General features: G+C 41.5%; 1 protein-coding gene across 1 annotated transcript; it reads right to left on the minus strand.

Moving 5' to 3' along the window:
* Positions 1-242: 242 nt before the first annotated feature.
* Positions 243-20,346, minus strand: nphp1 (nephronophthisis 1). Its single transcript, XM_017702527.1, has 19 exons — positions 20,143-20,346; positions 18,019-18,144; positions 17,587-17,705; positions 15,795-16,047; positions 14,363-14,464; positions 13,469-13,560; positions 13,226-13,268; positions 12,347-12,431; positions 9,687-9,781; positions 9,418-9,546; positions 8,020-8,094; positions 7,756-7,866; positions 6,462-6,544; positions 6,277-6,353; positions 5,096-5,198; positions 2,466-2,578; positions 1,925-1,998; positions 1,427-1,471; positions 243-664 (listed from the first exon to the last, which is right to left on the minus strand). The coding sequence occupies exons 1-19, from the start codon at positions 20,215-20,217 to the stop codon at positions 416-418; spliced, it is 2,049 nt and encodes a 682-aa protein (XP_017558016.1). The 5' UTR covers positions 20,218-20,346; the 3' UTR covers positions 243-415.
* Between the last annotated feature and the right edge of the window lie 739 nt (positions 20,347-21,085).

Here is a 21,085-nt window from a genome sequence, read left to right on the forward strand (position 1 = left end):
AAACAACATCGTACAACAAACTGTGATCAATAAAAAAGACATAATTCAGGATTTTATGGCTGTTCCTACTACTTTTAATGTATTTCTGTCCATTTTTATAGCAGTATACACCGATCAGGCAGATCAGATACAGTAAGTGGAGCTGATAAAATGGACAATGAGCGTAGAAAGAAGGAGGAGGTCATAAGGCCTGATGCCATGCCTGGTGTATGTTGTACATTGTAAATGAAAAAACAAACAGATTCATCTCTTTGTATATTTTATTGCTATTGAATCTTTGTTAGTATTTACATACAAAATATGAAAAAAGTCCTCAATATTCCATTTTCCTTTCTCATGAATGGTCAGTTGGCTAAATGAGTTGATGCCCATTTAGCCCAGTGTTTAGTGCTGATTGGTATACTTTGGTATAGCGTTAGTGCCAGGCAGAGTTCAGGAGGTCATAGGTGACCTGAGAGATGTCAAATGCCTGGTGAGGGTGATTGGGGGATAGCATGGTTTCCATTGTGATCTTGTGGATGGGGCTGTAAATGAGACGGGCGCGTTGAGTCTCTGTGCTCTCATCCGCCCACAGAGGTGCTGGCATCTCAGCTGAGTACAGTAGTGGGAATACACTGCTCATATAAACATTCTCAAACAGCTTCTTCAGTGCTGTAATGTCCTTCTGTAACACACACAAAAAGCACTCATAAGCCACTTTCCAACAGCTTCTTCAGTGCTGTATACAGGTCTTCACGGGTATAAAATTAAAGCCCGAACCCAACCCATACTTGTGACTTTTAGACTCCTGAGCTGGGTCAACTAGTGCTGCTAAATTTCAAACCTGAACCCGACCCAGACCAGCTCGCAGAAACGAACAGAGACGGATTATCGCAAACACGGTTTTGCCGAGATTTGCTGTTGTTACTGAATGCATGAGTGACGAAACGTCATGCTGGTATAAACCAATATCTTACACTCCAGTGATGCACCTAAAGTGTTGATCATAAGTGAATTTTATGGAATTGCTGATTGTACCTGGAAAAAAAAAACATCCTCCCTCCTCTGATCAACTGCACTAAAGTTCCTCACGCTACTGCTGCTTCTGCAGAAATGACCTCAGGCAAGCTTAACACACAGGAGGAAAGATCTGCTGTGATCTTGACCACACCAACAAATCCTTCTCCTCATCCATGTCTTCACTCAGGGGCATGTTAACCCATTCTTTAAACCCTAGAGCTACTCAAATCACAGCAAATGTTAGAAGAGAGACTGACAGAGCACTCATTAGAAAACAAACCCAAGCCTGATGTTGGACCGATATTTTGTAGGGTCGTGTAGTACCACAATGTAGTACCACAATGCCCTTTTGTAACACACTGCCCGTTTGAAACATCTACACACTGCAGTTTCTGTCTATAATGAGCAGACATGTACGCATACACACCTTGTCAGACCTCTTCAGGTTGTTTTGTGACACCACCCATGAATTCTGGAAAATCACAGAAAGGCTTGGTGATGCAACAATTACAGAATGTCCTGTGCGTAATGTGAATAAAAACAAAAGGCAATGATGTGTAAATTATTTAAACCCTATGTTCAATTGAAAATAGTACAAAAACAACATATCAAATATTTAAACTGAGAAACTTTGTTGTTGTTTGTAAAATATTTGCCCATTTTGAATTTGATGCCCACAACACATTCCAAAAAACAAAAGACTGGTAAGACTGGTGTAATGCTAAAAAAAACACCTGGTGGTTGATGGGCAACAGTTCAGTAACATAATTAAAAAGAATAAAAAAGAGCATCTCAGAGTCTTTCAGAAGTAAAGATGGGGAGGGGTTCACCACTCTGTGAAAGACTGTGCAATCAAATAGTTATGTGAGAAATCTGAACATGAATAGGAATGGAGCTTGCTATATATAAATATGGAAAGCCTCACCTTGAAAGCATCCATCAGGTCAGGATGATCAAGAACCTCAGGGAAAGTAGCTAGAACTGCACTGCAGATCAGATCTAGAAGGCAACGTGAAACACCCACTAGTCAGAACCAGCAGAATCTTCTGCTCTGCATAGTTTAGTATTATTCCTGCTCTTTTACAACTGATTAAACTCAGGAAAATATTTGCTAGACAGAGAAAATGTGCAGGACGAGGACAATGCCAGTCAGAAAGACAAGTCGGTCATATATTTATTAGAAAATGCTGAATCTGTTTACTAGGAACTGTTTCAAAAGCACTACATCACGTGTCAGACATCATTCCTGGTAGGGCACAGCACTGCATAATCTAGAGTACTAACCCATTTCATTCACCTGAACCCATCAGCTAAATAGTCTCAAGTTAGTGAATCCAATTCAGAGTGTTAGAAGAATGAAAACGCTCATATTTTTAGAGCTGTCGCCCACTAGGAACTGAGTTTGACACCCCTGTACTACAAACTATTGATTCCTTGGGTCAACCTTTGTTGTTGTACCTGCGTACCTGCATTCTGCATAGTGACCCGTTCCAACAGTAGGGCATCAGCAAGCAACTGTCTGTACAGAGCCAGCAGGCGGACTGTGGACAGGTAGCCTATTATAGTGTCAGGCAGCAAGCTGTAGGAACACAAGCATGCAAAACACAAATATTAACGTCAGTTAAAATAAAAGTATGAATTTAAAATTTGTGTTACTGAACTAGTTTAGGAATCTGAGCCCATGGTTTTTCGGTTATTTACATATTCGTATTCCTTAGTATTCTGCGTCAATCTAGTGTTGGAGGAACTGTGTGGGGATAAATCAAATTTACATAATTTTCTCCTTGGTCCAAATGCAGACGTGTGAAGTACCTGAAGCTTCTTTTTAAGAAAGGGAAGCTTTGTCACTAATTAGACTTGTGTAAACGGCATCATCATACAGTTCACTCAAACCATCAAGTAGTTAAAGCCTCTGTCTTCTCATTTTTATGATTTCTTTTCATTCATATGGTTTGTGATGTTTTTACCCAGACTGTTCCAACTCATAACGGTAGTTTGTGGGACGGTTACAGAGGCATGGTCCAGCAAGTAGCTAGTTAGTGCTAAGCATATAAATATAAACCAATATTCTGCTACATGTGATCTTTAGAATCACCATTAAACATGGCTGTTTTGCACTTTTGCGTGAAAAACAAAGTGGTCTATTTTTTCTTGGTGGGGTGGGGGTTGGGGGGGTCGGGTGAACCATACTGATAGGCTCACCGCTGCCACTAGAGCTGGGTTGTTTACATTGCCTTAGGTTGTTTACACTGGGCGATCCCACTGCGAGTCATTTTGCACTGTTCTGAGCGGGAAGCATCTTGGAATTTTTGGAGCATTTATCTGAATTTGGCAGACACTCGTATCCGGCGTAACTTACAATTTGATCATTTTATACAGGTAGACTAAGGTAGTGTTAGGAGGACTCTTATTGGTACAGTATAGGGTGTATCCACGATCTGGTTTTTTCGGTTACTACCCAAAGCTCGTGACCATAGGTGAGAGTCGGAACGTAGACTGACCGGTAAATTGACAGTTTTGCCTTCTGGCTCAGCTCTCTCTTCACCATGATGGGCCGGTATAGGGTCCACATTACTGCAGGCGCCACAACAATCCGCCTGTCAACCTCTTGCTCCATCCTTCCTTCACTCGTGAACAAAATCCCGAGATATTTAAACTCCTCCACTTGGGGCAAGAATTCACTCCCAACCTGGACAGAGCATTCCACCGTTTTCCGACTGAGGACCATGGTCTCAGATTTAGAGGTGCTGATTTTCATCCCAGCTGCTTCACACTCGGCTGCAAACTGGTCCAGAGAGAGCTGGATGTCCCAGCCTGATGACGCCAACAGGACCACATCATCAGCAAAAAGCAGACGTGAAATCCTGAGGCCACAATACCGGACACCCTCTGCCACTTGTCTGTTCCGAGAAATTTTGTCCATAAAAGTTATGAACAGAATCGGTGACAACGGACAGCCCTGGCGGAGTCCAACCCAAACTGGAAACCAATCTGACTTACTGCCGGCTATATGAACCAAGCTCCTGCTCCATTTGTACTGGGATTGAATGGCCCGTAACAACAAGCCCCTCACCCCGTACTCCCGGAGTACTCCCCACAGGATCCCCCGAAGGACACGGTCGAATGCCTTCTCCAAATCCACAAAACACATGTGGACTGGTTGGGCGAACTCCCACGCACCCTCCAGGACCCTGGTAAGGATAAAAAGCTGGTCCAGTGTTCCATGACCAGGGTGAAACCTGCGTTTTGTTCCTCTTGTAGCTGAGATTCGACTGTGGGACAGACTCTCTTCTCCAGTACCCCTGCATAGACCTTACCGGGTAGGTAGAGCAGAAGCCTGTCGATAGTCTTTCTCCATGGCCTCACCAAACTCCTCCCACAACTCATCCCACACCCAAGTTTTGCCTCAGCAACCCCCGAAGCTGCAACCCGCTTGGCCCTTCGGTACCCATCTTTTGCCTCCAGAGTCCCACAAGCCAACCAGGCCTGATAGGACTCTTTCTTCAGCTTGATGGCTTCCTTTACCCGAGGTGTCCACCAACGGGTTCGAGGATTGCCGCCACGACAGGCACCTACAATCTTGGGGCCACAGGTCTGATCTGCTGCATCCGCTGCGGTCGAAGCTTTGTAGGATGGACAACACGTTTGTGTCTGCCAGGTCTGTCCGGTATTTTCACCCTCCATCTGATCCAACTCACCACTAGGTGGTGATTGATTGATCAAGACAGTAAGACTATGTGCTTATTTTTATCAACCTGTTAGCATTTTTTTTGTCGTTGTTCATAATTTCCCTTTACACTGTGTTAAAATTTCATGACAAATGGACCAACAAAAATGCTCCAAAATTACTTGAAATAAACCATTTCTGCATTGACTTGTGTTAAAAGTTACATTATTTTCCTTTAAAGTTACCAGTCTGCAGATACAAGGTTTCGTTCCCAACAGTGTTGATATATTTCTGACATTCATAAGGACAGAGGATCTCATCCTAATTCAGCCCTGGTGCTCTGAGATGCTGGGTTAGCAGAATAGGAAAGAAACAGAAAATGGCTACAGAGAATGGAACAAGGAACCCAGTATGGTTTTATGATCATACTTGAGCTGTTCTCTGGTGCGTGTGTTTGGGGATCTGAGCTTGACGATCAGTTTGGGTTGTTTCCTGGACATCAGCATTTGCTGAAGCACTCCACTGCTAGAGCCTGGGGCAGGAAAAGAGATCAGATCATGTACAGTTGGTAAGTTTGTAACAGACAAAGTCACAGAGATTCTTGAGGACCAGATTGGTTTGGATGGTAGTAAGTTAACACGTGCAATAGAGCAACATGTTACTCTAATAAATTACGCTAAGTATTTTATGGACTTGTTGAACCTTGTAAAGCTGCATGTATAATAAAAAAGAGCTATTATAGACGCTTTAAACAACAACCTGTATATAATAAACTGCATAATAAACACGGACCAGTCATAAAATGGACAGTGATTGTAATGTTATCAGCTCCACTTACTGTATAGCTGCACTTTGTAATTCTACAGTTACAGACTGTAGTCCATCTGTTTCTCTGATACTTTGTTAGCCCACTTTTTCCCTGTTCTTCATTGGTTAGGACCTCCACAGGACCCCCACAGAGCAAGTACTATTAGGATGGCGGATCATTCTCAGCACTGCAGTAACACTGACGTGGTGGTGGTGTGTTAGTGTGTGTTGTGCTGGTTTGAGTGGATCAGATAAAGCAGTGCTGCTGGAGTTTTTGAACACCTCAGTCTCGCTGCTGGACTGAGAATAGTCCACCAACCAAAAACATCCAGCCAGCAGTGTCGTGTGACCACTGATGAAGGACTAGAGGATGACCTATACAAACTGTGCAGCAGCAGATGAGCTGTCGTCTCTGACTTTACATCTACAAGGTGGACCAACACTGTAGGAGTGACTAATAGAGTGGACAGTGAGTGGACACTGCTATGCCTGATCCACTCGTACCAACAATCCACTTAGCCCAACAATAAAAGTTAAAATGGGAAGCTTATTGATTTTTTTCCCATGATTATAGAGAGAAATTTTTACATTTTACTATTAAAATGTAACAATATAGTAATGTAATTTATTAAATAATATTTTAAATATTAAACTGAGTCTAGTGATGCTTCAGCAGCATGGTGTGGTCATATGCAGATTTGGACAAAGATATGTGTCATGCAACATCAAAACGTTGTAGAAGAATGGAGATGTTTATTAATTTGCCATATCGCCCACCCATTGTGTTCACATTTGCATATTACCTCGTTTAGTAGATGTGGCATCTATATCAGCCTTGCCTTCATATGGAGTCCCTCCATGCACAGCGAGCTCTTGTGTTCTGTTCACAAGACACAAGAGCCGTCAGAGGCATAAGAGACATGAATGACAGCTGTGGTCATGCCACTGCAAGCGAGGTTTCCTAACGTGTGTAAAGGTGGGTGTGTACCGTAGAGGTATAAGTGCTCCGTTTTCATCAAAAAGTTTGAGGAAGGCCCAGCCACAGCTCAGATCACCTCTCTCTCCTGTGGACTAATACACAGCACAGCATTAAAGCAGAGTTCAGGATTCCAGACTCTAGTCTACACAGTGGTTCTGGAGTCTAGTGTTGTGTCATGCATTGCAAGTTTAATGCTTTTTCAGCATCACAGCGTTTAACATTTCTGTACTTTAAGTTTGAGGGGAAACTTTGCAGGGGAATGTTTGCGCACCAGTGTTTTGTAAGATTAGCCCAATAGAAATGTTTTTATAGGCAAGAGTGTTCTACAAGTAGAGACTAGACCAAGTGCACTTTTATGTGCTTACAATATACAGATCAGATACACTGCTAAACCAATACAAGATTAGAAGATAGACTACTGGGTTAAAGTAGAGGTCTATTATCTATAGCTTTTCAAGTTATTAACAAACTGTCTAGTGGGTCTTAACAGTGGTGAAGTTAGGATTATCTGCTATCTGCAGTCTTATCCACAAAGGGTTGGTGTGGCTGCAGGTTTGCTTTCTAATCAAGCACAAACACACCATTTGTTTAAATAGTCATTCTCAAATAGGTGATTAGTTATATGAGGTGTGATCCAGCTCGATTTGGAACGAAGATTTGCAGCCACACCGGCCGTCTGAGGATAACATTGGTCAGCTGTGATGTAATGCCTGGCCTTGGCCTGAGTGAGTTTGACTGAGCTATGCAAGTTTGCTGTCACACTTAGCCAGCATGTCTACAAAGCAAGAGAAAGTGATGCACAGCCATTTCCATGCCGGTTACAGGGGTTCAGAAAATGCTCTCTTCATAATATATACAGTAGGGTGTGAAAGTCTTAGGCACCCAAGACACATTTTCAAAATCTATTTATTTGTGTAGTTTGTGTTTATTTGCTGTTAATGTCAGAATAAACAAAATGTACAGAATATTAATTATATATATATTTGTTTACCCATCTCCAAGCCTCTCCTCGAGGAAGCCCAGCATTATATGTAGTTAAAAAGCAGCTCCTGGTTTGACCAATCAGTGCTCAGTAAATTGAGCTCATGATGTAATTGATGATATTAACGAGTCTCTGTGGCGGCTGTGAAGGTGTCGAGGAAAAATATGGACCCAAGAAATTCTTGTTACTTTATATTGTTTTTCTGTTTATTTGAATTATGAATACGACTTTATTCTAATGTATACTGTGATAAATTCACTGCTGAGGTAAATTGATCAATTTGTTTAGATGCCTAAAACTTTCGCACAGTATTATAATTACATTTCTGATGTAGGTGATGCCCAGCTCGAAGAGAATGCCCAGGTCAGGAGAGTCTGAATCACAGTGGAAAAAACAATCGCCGTCCAGTAGACAGGGCAGCAAACTGCTCATCTGATGACAGAGGAGAGCGGAGAGGCAAACACTTCAGTGCACACTTGCTGTTACATAGACACATGTAGCATCCCATCAATTACTTGTGTGCATCCATAAAGTGCATTGCTGGTCAGGCCCTAGTGCGTGTGCTTGTGTGTGCAGAAGCCTTACCCTTGGAGAGAAGCTCCATGTTTTTGGACTGCTTGGATTGTAAGTGACTCTGACTGTGTGTATATTACTCAAGACCTGTGAGAGAAAAGAGTGAATAAATACTTAAATACATACGAGGCTACTTTCAATTTCATTAATTATATATATTAAATGAGGCCATTTAAACTTTCTTAAAGGTTCTCTGACTTCAGTAAAAATATTTTACTACTTATTCTTTTTGATCTTTCATTCATAATATTAGGGGAAAAAAATTAAAGTAACTATATATAAATATAAATAAAACTATTTTGGTGGTGGATCATTCTCAGCACTGCAGTAACACTGACATGGTGCTGGTGTGTTATTGTGTGTTGTGCTGGTACGAGTGGATCAGACACAGCAGTGCTGCTGGAGTTTTTAAACACTGTGTCCACTCACTGTCCACTCTATTAGACACTCCTACCTTGTCACTCCACCTTGTAGATGTAAAGTCAGAGGCGACAGCTCATCTGCTGCTGCACGGTTTGTGTTGGCCATCCTCTAGTCCTTCATCAGTGGTCACAGGAGTCTGTTGTCTGGATGTTTTTGGTTGGTGGACTGTTCTCAGTCCAGCAGAGACACTAAGGTGTTTAAAAACTCCAGCAGCACTGCTGTGTCTGATCCACTCAGACCAACACAACACACACTAACACACCACCACCATGTCAGTGTTACCACAGTGCTGAGAGTGATCCACCACCAAAATAGTACCTGCTCTGTGAGGGTCCGAGGGGTCCTTACCACTGAAGAGCAGGGTAAAAGGGGGCTAACAATGTATTTAAGTACATTGCTGCACATTTTAATACACAATTGCTGTTTATTTGCTAAATTAAAAATTTTAATTTAGGAAATTGTGTTCTAAAATCCTGTTGAACGTTTGTTAACCTATTTTAAATTTTCACCTAAAAATCAACAGACACGCCTACGACTGTATATATAATGCTCAGACATGTGCTGGCAGAGCACCAGATTAACCACATTACATCAACTTTTCTGAGGCAGGAGACTTTGATTTAGACCAGGATGTACTGTAAACAGGTGTAATGACACAGCAGATTTCAAATGAAGATAATAAAAAACCTGCCATGTTAAGAGTAACTGGAATAAATGTTTCCAACCCACCACGAGAACAGAAGACAACAGCAGGATGTGGCCAGCGGAGTCAATACAGTGTTACAGCGAGTTATACGCAGAACTATTCAAGCGTATCTAAGTACACAGTGTGATAAGAAAAGTAAAGTTGAGCAATCTAGGCTGAAACTCTGATGTTGAAATGGCTGGATTGCAGTCATTCTTTTAGAAGATCGAACGTGGATGAATGTAAGGAATTCAGAGAAGTAATAATAGTATCTTATTTCTCCAGGTGTGCGTGCGTGTTACCTCAGTTCCGTTAAAAGCGCACAGACGGACGTGTCGACTGAGAACCTGTAGCCCCACCCCTGGAGGAGGGATCATTCTGCAGCTCCACAGAGTCAGGGTTAAACACACTCGAGACAAACGAGCGTGAACCTGCGCAGCCACTCGCATAAAAACAAACATCAAAGCTGTGAGAATATGTCCAGTCACATTTGCTTGATTGCTTAGGCAACTGTTATGCACTGCAGACCAGCAGGAATGTGATTGTGTGTGCCTGTCTTGTAGTCGTGTACCTTGCCAGAGTCTGGGTCCAGCTGGAGGTCTTTGAAGCAGAGCTCTGATTGGCCGAGTTTGGGCTGAATGTAATGACTGGCTCTGTATGAAGTCCCTGTGAAATACAGACGCACAGGTTTAAAGGAATACACTGTGTGCACAATTATTAGGCAAGTCTTATTTTTGAGGATTATTTTTATTAATGGCCAACTACAGCGCTCTCGGTTAATCCAAAATGTTAATAAACCTCAAACATGAATGTTTAAAAAAGTAAAAGTTTTGCTTTTCTTAGGAGAATATCTATATGTGCACATTTACTGGGCAACTATAATGGTGCAGAATTATTGAAAAACACACATTTTCCCATCTCACTTTTTTATTTTCATCTGTTCAAGTGAGAATTCTAAACAATATCTTCTGATATTGAGAGCTCCTGAGAGCGACCCATTCTTTCACTAATGTCTGTAGAAGCAGTCTGCAGGCCTAGGGGCTCGGCTTTATACACCTGTGGCCATGGAAGTGATTGGAACACCTGAATTTGTGATTTGGATGGGTGAGTGAAAACTTTTGGAAATACAGTGTATCTCTAGCAAAACAAATTCAGTTCATCATCTGATTAATTCAAGAAAATAAAAACTGAACTCAGGACTTAATTTTAAAAAAATATAAAAATCGGTCAATCAGGCAAGACTATGCAAGTCTGAAGTTTGCTTCTTTAGTTTTATACTGGAGCTACAAGTCTAATGCAGCCAATACGTAATGGAAATTTAAACTTCTATACCTAAATTGGCACACACTTCCTTTAAATCATGTCAAATTATTAAGTAATCTCAAATGGACTTGCATATGTGGTTTAGGACACTGTTATCTATGAACACACTGTTATCTATGAAAAGTGGAAAAAAAAAAAAAAAAAAAAAAATCAGGCTTCAAGAGTGTTGCTATTACTGATTTTAGATGTGTGATGTACTTCTGTCCATGTCATTGACAAGAGTTTGTCGTACTCCACACAAGTAGGTCTGCTTCACATTACAACAACTCAACTGAAGAAGCACTGATGATGGATGGACCAAACGTGTTTGATCAGCTACATTTGGGAAAAGAGGAAAATTGTGTACATCTTTAAGCTTTTTCTTTAACGAACATTCAACTTTAGTTTGTTCACTTTAACTCTGACTCTAAAGTTACACACCAACTGCAAAATGAAAAAAATGACTAAATATTCAGATTAGATTTTTTAGCACACACTGAACGCAACACGTTTTTTTATTTAATTTCGCCAAATTGATCACGGACCAAATAAAAGACAGAATATCTATCAAAAGGTCTGTTTATTATTATTAATTCATCATTAAGTGACCCGTATTAGTCCCACAACAGGGAAATTTCACCTCCGCATTTAACCCATCCGTAAAGTGAGACACCACATACACACACTAGGGGGCAGTGAGCACACTTGCCCAGAGTGGTGGGCAGCCCAACCTGCAGCGCCTGGGGAGCAGTTGGGGGTTAGGTGTCTTGCTCAAGGACACCTCAGTCATGTGCTGTTGGCTCCGGGGATTGAACCGGCGACCTTCCGGTCACGAGGCTGGTTCCCTAACCTCCAGCCCATGACTGCCCCCAGAAGCAGCGCATTGGCCGTGAATCAAACCCGGGCCTCCCACGTGGCAAGAGAGAATTCTACCACTGAACCACCAATGCACTTTTTGAGACCTTAACATGAAACAGACAAACTGAGACTTTGTGCAGGATGCTTCAAACTTTGGAAAAGCTTGAGTAATCAGATAATGGGGAAACTCTAGGTCTACATGAATCAGACAGTAATCAGATTTCTGCTTAACAACCAGACAGTAAACTCACAGAAGACGTGACGTAAAATATAATGTAAAAACTTGATGTCGTGCCTTATTTTCTAAAACACATAGCGCCACTTTACCTGAAAATACGAACATACATCATCTAGAAGATGAAGAATATTTAAATCCTTCATTCCGAGTTTGATTTCAGCACCGCCCCAAAAGTGTTTTGTCGCGTCTCGCGGCGATGCTGCTCGCTTAATTACGGTACAGCAGTCTGTTTTGCACATGCTCAGACTTAGAAATCCGAAAGAAATCAGAGTAAGAGTTCACATGCACTGAGAAATCTGATTACTGAGCTGAAATTCAGCCTCTTCATCAGATTTATCAGATTTCTAGACCTCACTCAGATCTAAGAAATCAAAGTATGCTGTTCACATGACCATGTGAAGAATCAGATAGCTGCAAAAATCGGATTATAATCAAATCATTAGAAGTGCAAATATATTGTTGCTCTTCACAAAAAGAGCAACTGGGCTATTTTCAAATGTGGAAAAGTGAAAGTAGCCTAAAGCTTCGTCATGTCACTCAGACGCTGAAACCCTGACTGCTCTTACACAGGCTGTGACTCAGATGTTTGTAGCCCAGTTTGAGCCTCATTTGAGCTGCTTTTGGGGATTCTAAACCTTTAGCGTTTGAGAAAGTTACATTTGCTGCTCAGTCATCTTGATTGTAAAGGCAGTTTTACAGCAGATAGTTTGTTAAAAAAATGTAATATCTGTAGAAAAACTATACTGCACTTTCAAAAGGTGGCAGATGGTTCAACTGCACTACATGTTGCTGTTGCTCCCCTTTACCATTATTAAAGACCCAGCACCACTGACCTTCCTCCAGCAGTCTGGAAAGAGTTGAGGGTCGAAAGCCTGGAGGAATGGCTCCCATAGCGGACAGCACATCTGTAGCATCAATCTTAAGATAAAACAAGAACGCTCACACATGCATACTAGGGTTGTCATGGCTGATTGCATCTGATTACTTTAAAAAAGCCACAGATTGCAATGAATATTCTTGAATATCAGCAGTTAATAGCAGTTTGCATGATGATTAATGCACATTTTCAATTCTTCGAAAGGTTTCTCTTATGTTACTATACATTTTTAGGCCCATAGAATGTTTATAATTTGTATAATATTTTCTGGAAATCTTTTTCCAGTAATATATTTTGGAATATCTGAAAGACTATGCATTGTTTGATATTAGTCAGTTATTGTTTTGCCATTTTTAAACAATTAATTGTCGAAATAATGACAACATTAATACAATCGATAGTGATAGCTCTAATGCATACAGCTGTATGTAAACATTTGAGCAACCCCAGAGAAAGTTTTGTTGATTTTCTAAGTGAAAATAAGTTGACACGTCCTCTACAGAGACACTTTTTTCTGCAATTATAGTCAAACGCTATTTATTTGTTGAGCACACTGCAAACAAAAAGCATAAACTCAAAAATATGCCATAATGTCTGCACAGCCTAAATATTTTCTCCAATATGTTCAATTTAGCAAATAAACTGCTAAAAAATGAGCAGTAATTCTGCATTAAAATGTGCAGAGTCACTTACTTGCACTTAGAAAATCAATAAAGCATGCCGTTTATCCAAGGGTGCCCAAACTTTTGCAATGACTCTACATATTACAGGATTACAGCCAAATTCTCCAGTTATGTGTTTGTGTGATAATCAGTTCACTGACGGATAACTGTACCTCTGTAATGGCCTCTCGGACGGTATCCCAATTGGATGAAGTGCTAATTGGAAAAAACATCTTTGTTTAGTGCAGGAAATGATGCTTTTTGCAATATAACAGCATTTTCCCCTCTTCATTATTGTTACATATCTAAAGTTTAGGATCCTCAGTCAACTATAAAGAAGAGCAAACAGTGTGTGACATTCTGCATTGTTTGTCTGAGTGCAAGTCGCCACCTGGTGGACAAAGAGGGCTTTTCACCTTGGCCTGCTTTTAGCCGTCTCATTTTCACCATCCTGCTCTTCTTCACTATTATCCTCATCCTCACTCTCCTGCTCCAGCAGGGAAATCATCTGAGAAAACAGCAGAAGTGCTTAAGAGCTGAGAGGAAAAAGCTTAAAACCACTTGAAGCTTAACGTTGTGGTCTACACCAATCAGGCATAACATTCTGACCACCTCCTTGTTTCTGCGCTCATTGTCCATTTTATCAGCTCCACTTACTGTATAGCTGCACTTTGTAGTTCTACAGTTACAGACTGTAGTCCATCTGTTTCTCTGATACTCTGTTACCCTGTTCTTCAGTGATCAGGACCCCCATGGACCCTCACAGAGCAGGTACTATTTGAGTGGTGGGTCATTCTCAGCACTGCAGTAATGATGATGTGGTGGTTGTGTGTTAGTGTGAGTTGCGTTGGTCTGAGTGGATCAGTCACATCAGTGCTGCTGGAGTTTTTAAACACCTCAGTGTCACTGCTGGACTGCGAATAGTCCACCAACCAACAATATCCAGCCAACAGTGTCCTGCGGGCAGCGTCCTGTGACCATCGATGAACAACTAGAGGATGACCGACACAAACTGTGCAGCAGCAGATGAGCTGTCGTCTCTGACTTTACCTGACAAGGTAAGCGTGTCTCATAGAGTGGACAGTGAGTGGACACAGTGTTTAAAAACTAAGAACAGGGTAACAGAGTATCAGAGAAACAGATGGACTACAGTCTGTAACTGTAGAACTACAGAGTGCAGCTATACAGTAAGTGGAGCTGATAAAATGGACTGAGTGAGAAGTCGACATTAACGATCAATAAAGATCTCATTACTAGAATCATCATAAATTCTATTAGTCTGACGACTAGATACTTTGTAAAGGACAAACCTTGAGGTAGTTTCTAGGCACCAGACCCTTGTTTCCTTTAGAGTCTTGGGCAAGCCACCAGCCGTCCTCATTCTTCTGAAGGATTTTCAGAACAGCCCCTTTCTGTAGTGGCACAAATCACACGAGGTCAGACAGTATATACCAAGGGTCAGCAACATATGGCTCTCGAGCCACTCGTGCTTCTTTTACTGCCCTGTTGCGGCTCCACAGTAGAATTAGGTTTGTAGCTAAAACTAAAATAATCCTCCTTTATAGTAAAATAAAGCTCTGCTGATCGCTCAACACAGTTCAACAGTAAATGGTCTTAAACGCTGGAGTTAATGTAGAACTGCTGATTCACCCTTTAACCTTGAAGACCCCAACACAGCAACAGTCTCGCCTAACTAGTAGCTAATGAAACGGCAAAGAGAGATTTAAGACGAACGTCGATAATTTGGAGAGAAATGGACCAATTTATATTTATAAACACTCAGCTAGTTACTCGGTGTTTAATAGGCATCGAGAAACTGTCAAGCACGGGCACTTCAGGCACTATTTAAGGCGGAATGGAAACATTGGAACAAGAAACTGGCGAATGAGAAGCTCATAAAAAATACGGTTTACAAAAAACTATTCCAGTTTCGTGGAATAAAGGCACATGAATTCCGTGTCACATTAAGGTTGCATGGCCACGAATCGGAGACGTATCTGATCTAGGACCACATATGAAAGTGGTTCAGGTCGGATTTGATAAGATCAAATTTGTGTCCACACAGCCCTGAAAACATCAGATCTGAATCACATTCAGGAAACGTTCGGTACAATGAGATAATCAAGGCCCAACCCCATTTCAGCCCTCGCCCCTACCATCTAGCGTTGTTGTTGAGATAGAGGGGTAGGGCGAACTGTTAGAGCAACATGGCCCTCCAACCAGAAATGTGAGTATTTTCTTTGTTAAAACGTTACGATAGACACTGTATTATCTTACTTTAATCTCATTTCAGTGTATTATGGTCCTTTTCTTCATAACAAGCATCTCGGTAGCTAGCTCGCTAAATTTCCTGTTCTGCTGCACCATTTAAGGTGGAACGGGAAAATTCTAACTAGAATCTGGAGAATATCTGACTTCAGCTTCAAATCACTGAAGAATTAGGGGCGGTGATAATAAATAATTGCCCCCCTCTTTGAAGGCGTATGATCCCTAAATGTAACTAAAGCCCAGCAGTGAGGAGCTGAACTGTCCCCTCCTCTGGTGTCCCAGCAGACGGGCAGGGTCGCCTACAGAGCAGCGCTGGTATCTGATAATGAAGCAAAGCTCTTTTCAACTGCTGCCTGTTGTAACTCAGTTCCAAAGGGCAAGGTGACATTCGAAAACAAGGGGTAGGGGTATAAATAAGAATTGGGACTAGGCCCAAGAGTGTCAGCGAAGGCAGAGATGCATGTTTTTGTTTACCTGTATAGTAAGATCTCCTTCCTCCTCTCCTGTGAACGCACTGAGAGCCACATAGGTCCCAGCACCCTTGGTAGTGGACATCACATCCTCTTTAACTTTGTGATCAGCTTCATCATCATCTTCATCATTAACATTATCATCCTCTGCAACATCTTCCTCCTCCTCCACCTCCCCAACCTGGCTGTCATCCTCTTCTTCACTGACCTCCTCTGCGCTGTCCTCCTCAGCCTCCGACGAGCTGTGGCCTGCATCCCTGCACATTTACACAGATTCAAATAGTTTAGCTTTTGTGTGTTAAAGGGGAAGTCCATTCATCCATCCATTTTCTAAGCCGCTTCTCCATCAGGGTCGCGGGGGGGGGGTGCTGGAGCCTATCCCAGCAGTCATTGGGCAGAAGGCAGGATACACCCTGGACAGGTCGCCAGTCCATCGCAGGGCAGACAGACACAGACAGTCACTCACACCCAGGGGTGATTTAGCACGTCCAATTGGCCTGACTGCATGTCTTTGGACTGTGGGAGGAAACCGGAGAACCCGGAGGAAACCCACGCAGACACGGGGAGAACATGCAAACTCCACACAGAGAGGACCCCGGTCACCCGGCCAGGGAATCGAACCCAGGCCCTCCTCGCTGTGAGGCGACAGCGCTACCCACCACGCCACCGTGCCTTATTTGCGTAATTCAATTATAGAGATGTAAGTAAATTCATTCAGAGTCGTTTGATGTGACACGGTTAGTTCTTACGGTTGTAGAGAAATTCACGCACTCAAGATTTCGGTACAGTGGTGACAGGAACCAGGATGTCAGTGTCTACAACACAAATATATCCATTTTGTGCAAAGGTTTCAGGCATCTAAGCAAATTTTTTAACAGTTGACCTCAGCAGTGAGTTTATCACATTATACATTAGAATAAAGTCGTATTCATAACAATAAAAAGTAACAAGAATTTCTTGGATCCATATTTTTCCTGGACACCTTCACAGCCGCCACAGAGACCCGTTAATATCATCAATTACATCATGAGCACTGATTGGTCAAACCAGGAGCTGCTTTTTAACTACATATAATACTGGGCTTCCTCGAGGAGAGGCTTGGAGATGGGTAAACAAACACACTCACATCACTACTTATTTTATATGTATATAAAATTATTAATTAATATTCTACTAATTTTGTTTATTCAAATATTAACACAAATAAAATTTTGAAAATGTGTCTTGGGTGCCTAAGACTTTCACACAGTACTGTACATGTGAGTTTCTGTGATGTTACTGATGGTAAAATAGTGCTAAATCAGAAAAGACGTTTTCTTTTGGTGCTGTTTTGCCTTACAACACCCTGCACGTACCCCGGGGCCATTAACAGATTTTAGGCCAAAACCTCTCTAAACCGTACCGTAATGTTTTAGGCATCAGGCAGCGCATTCATAATCACTTCATGTAAGAACTTCCTGTGCTGTAGCTTTCAGAGGCATTAAACTCTTCAGACATCTGGTTCCTATCATCATCATCACCACCACCACCAGTTCTGACTTGGCAAGTTTCACTAGAGCAGAGCATTTCACACCAAAACACGCAGGATGACTTTCTTTACATCTGATTTTAGTCTTCTTTAAGAAAAAAAGTCATAGGATTACAACATTAAAGTGGCAATAATACCAGGAAAGGTTGCAATAAAATGAGGGGCGTTGAATTGGTGGAGAAAAAATTAATTTCACGCTGGAATTCACTGAATTCACCATATATATATGTCTGCAGTTTGTAATAGAGGTGAAAGGAGAGACATTTACTTCTCCTGAGGCTGGAGCTGTAGAGTTAGAGTCTTCAGCCTGTCCTGAAGAATCCTAAGACGCTCCTCTTCATCCCTTTTACGCTGGTCGTAGTTCCCTATTGGAGCTGACTCATCCGCCTCAGGAGAGAGGGAAGGAGAGAAAGGATCAGTTCTATTCGTCTCATCCAACTTTACACTAAGCAAATTCTGTTTGTTGTTTGTGAGCGAGAGAGCGAGATGGATGGTGCTCTAAGATCAGATCATAAAATGATGTATTAGGGTTGGGCAATACATCATGCAATTTATATCACAATATGTTCCATTATCTATACAGTTATAATGCGATATACTAATTAATATTATGGTACACAAATTCACTTTATACCAGTAAATTTGCACTTTAATTCACTGCCTATTACTGAGACGCATGAAATATCCAGAGAAATGTTACTTTTGTTAATTTGTTGAGCCTCTTTAACGTTTCCGCCACTGTGTTTTGCAGATCCGTGCACCTCCGTAACGTCTCTGTTCTGTCTGATATGTCCAGCTTGGTCACATCCTGCGTCAAAGCGTCCACCTACAGCACAGGAATGACCATTAAAAGCTTCAGCAACAGTACTGGCCTATTAAAAGTAGGGATGCTTAACACAGTGTATTACAATTTCACTTTCAAGTATCTGGTGATATCTTAATGTCATTATCCTGTGCCAGAATGATTTTTCCTAGTAATATATGATCAGTAGTGGGCCTGCTGAATGCAGCAACCACATTTTTGTGTTTTTATTCACAGTAAGGCCCATGAAAATAAGGGTGACAGTGAACATCTACTACATTTACTTGGAATAAAGGTAAACTGGAGTAATTACTAAGACTTTTCATGAAACATGTGTATCTGGTGTATCTGTACTGAAGTTTCTCCATTCTGGGCGACTTTTTCCTTTCACTCCGCTACATTTCAGAGTCTAATATCCGACTTTTTCCTCCTACATTTTGAGAAATCTGGCGTTCCTTTTGGTTTCTGTGTGTATAAAAACGTAACATGTCAAAACGAAAGAAGCGCAAAGCCAGAGCACCAATCAGGGCCCAGCGGTCACTTTGTTTAGAGCTGGTTTTGACCTGTTGGTCATACCGACCCAGTGCAGCACGCGGTTCAACGTCAGCGCAGCAGCGTAAAACTTTGGGAGAGTCTGTTCAACATAAATGATGAACTAACCTAACTTTGTGTAAATAGAGCTCAATATAGAAATATGTCCACATATGCAGTCGAGACTGACGCGGCTTTTTTCTGAATTTCTACAAACACCATTTCATTTTATAGTAAATGAGTTTGGGCTGGTTTATGTTTATGAACAGACGCCTACAGATCAACATAGTAAAGGAGCTCATCTGTGATCCTGAGTTTAAAGCCAGTTTTTATTCAACTTAAACTTGGAACTAAGTTGTAAATAAATCTGAAACTGAAACTTTGCTTGTGTGTAAAAAGTGATTTCAGAGCCACTCGGTTCTCCCTGATGGAAACTGTTTACCTTCAGTGTTTTGTGCTTCTGATCATTTTAATAGACGTCAGCGTCACTAATTAATGACGTTCTATTAAAAGACTGGTTTACCAAGAGAGACGCTGGAGGACTTTCACCTGAAATGAGGTCATGAAGCCAGTCTGGTTATAAAAATGATAACAGGACATCAGAGCCAGAATTACTCTTTTAGTACTTTTACTTTATACTTAAGTACATTTGAAGGTAAATACTTCAGTACTTTTACTCAAGTGAAGGTCTAAAGGGAGGAACTTCTACTTTTACTGGAGTGATATTTTAGCTTGGGTGTCTACTTTAACTCAAGTAGGTTACATGGTTTGTATACTTCTTCCACCTCTGCCAAATGGATGGAACAACAAGAAGACTGACCAAAACTGGCCGAGTTTGAAAACGGAGAAACGCTTCTCCTCCGCCCTTTTGGACTGACGTTCCTGAGTTTGTCGTGTTTATAAGCACGCAGGGAAACATCAGATGTTTCTGCAGTTATTTAACCAAGAAAATCCAGATGGAAATGTCCTGAAATTCTCATCAGCGTAGCCTAAATTCGTGACTAGTGACCAAACGCTCCTCCTGTTGGGCCGCACCGCTGTTATGCCATATCGTGCATTCGTCCGCAGTCTGCATCGAAAGGACCCTTTGTTAGCTAACTGTTGTGGCTGCCTGTCTTAAAATCATACGTACTCTTCAAATCTCACCAAACTACTCCAAAATAGAGTCTTCTTAACAATATTCAGACAAACATTCTCAAAAATTGAAACAAACCAGGCGGAACTGAAGATTTAGCTAAAAGTGTTTCAACCGTTTTTTTTGCTCTACTGAAAAAGGAAAAGTTAGACAAATTATCTGATTTAGTTACACTTTACTATGCAACGTAGCTAATTCACTACTGTACTAATGCTGTTATATTTACTGACTAACACACATATCGTCCTAAAAAGTGCGGAGTCCTCCGTTTCGACCAATGAAAAACGCGTGGGTGCAGGATTCGCCAGGCTACACGATGTGGCACCACACCGGTGCGTCTCGATAACGTTACAAACCTTTCTTTTAATGTCGTCTCCTTCCTTTTGCACCGTTTGCAGCGGTCCCTTCTTCCTCGGTGCCATCTTCCTCATAACACCGCGGTCGTATTTAAAGCCATAATGTGTAAAATTAATATAACTGTGGCTCAAAATACGAACTGCAGCTCCACGAAGGACGCGGCAGATGGTTGCTAATAGTGATGTCCGACTCGCGAATGAATCGGTTCATTTGAACCGGCTCTGAAGCTCGAATGAACTGAACCGTTTTGTAGTTTCTCGGCAGTGTTTACATCCGCGATACAGGCTGAAAGATTAAAGAAGCCCGAGAAATAATCGCATTTTAATTTCCCAGCATCACATCGGGTTTTCAATTCACTGCAATGTCAAAAAAAAAAATCACGAAAAAAAATTCCAAAGGAAAAAAAAACACTATAATGGAAGCTCTCGAATATGCTTTTACTGATTTAAGAAAGTCTTAATGTTTTCAAGCATTCTATTGGATCATTTTAGCATGTTGCCTGTTAGGTCTGGTGGTTGGCGTAGTGTAGTGGTTAACACCTCTGCCTTCTACACTGTTGACTGGCGTTCAAATCCAGTATACCAATAAGAGTCCTTGGGCAAGACTCCCAACACTACCTTGGCCTACCTGTGTAAAATAATCAAACTGTAAGATGGTCTTGATAAGAGCGTCAGCCAAATGCAATACATTTAAATAAGTCAATCCCAAAAAGAATCACGTTCGGGAATCAAGAGTCGACTCTGACGCTTTGGACTCGATTCAACACAATGACGTTCAGATTGCCCGTACTTCTTTCCTTCCACATACTTTTCAGTTTTAACAGTCATGTAACTACAGTGGGCAGGGAAGTGTACCGATTCAATCACAGCTTAAAAGATTTAAGCAAACATTTATATAAAATCTATTTAAATGAAAAGACAATACGTACATCCACACCCAAGC

This window comes from Pygocentrus nattereri, chromosome 10 (genome assembly GCF_015220715.1).
Source record: "Pygocentrus nattereri isolate fPygNat1 chromosome 10, fPygNat1.pri, whole genome shotgun sequence".
Taxonomy (NCBI): Eukaryota; Metazoa; Chordata; class Actinopteri; order Characiformes; family Serrasalmidae; genus Pygocentrus; species Pygocentrus nattereri.

Coding starts and splice junctions, on each gene's coding strand:
- nphp1 (XM_017702527.1), bottom strand. CDS start 20,217: ATGAGGAAGATGGCACCGAGGAAGAAGGGACCGCTGCAAACGGTGCAA. Junction 18,145..20,142: donor GAGACGACATTAAAAGAAAG/GTTTGTAACGTT, acceptor CCTGTGCTGTAG/GTGGACGCTTTGACGCAGGA. Junction 14,465..15,794: donor AAGGAGATCTTACTATACAG/GTAAACAAAAAC, acceptor GTGCCACTACAG/AAAGGGGCTGTTCTGAAAAT.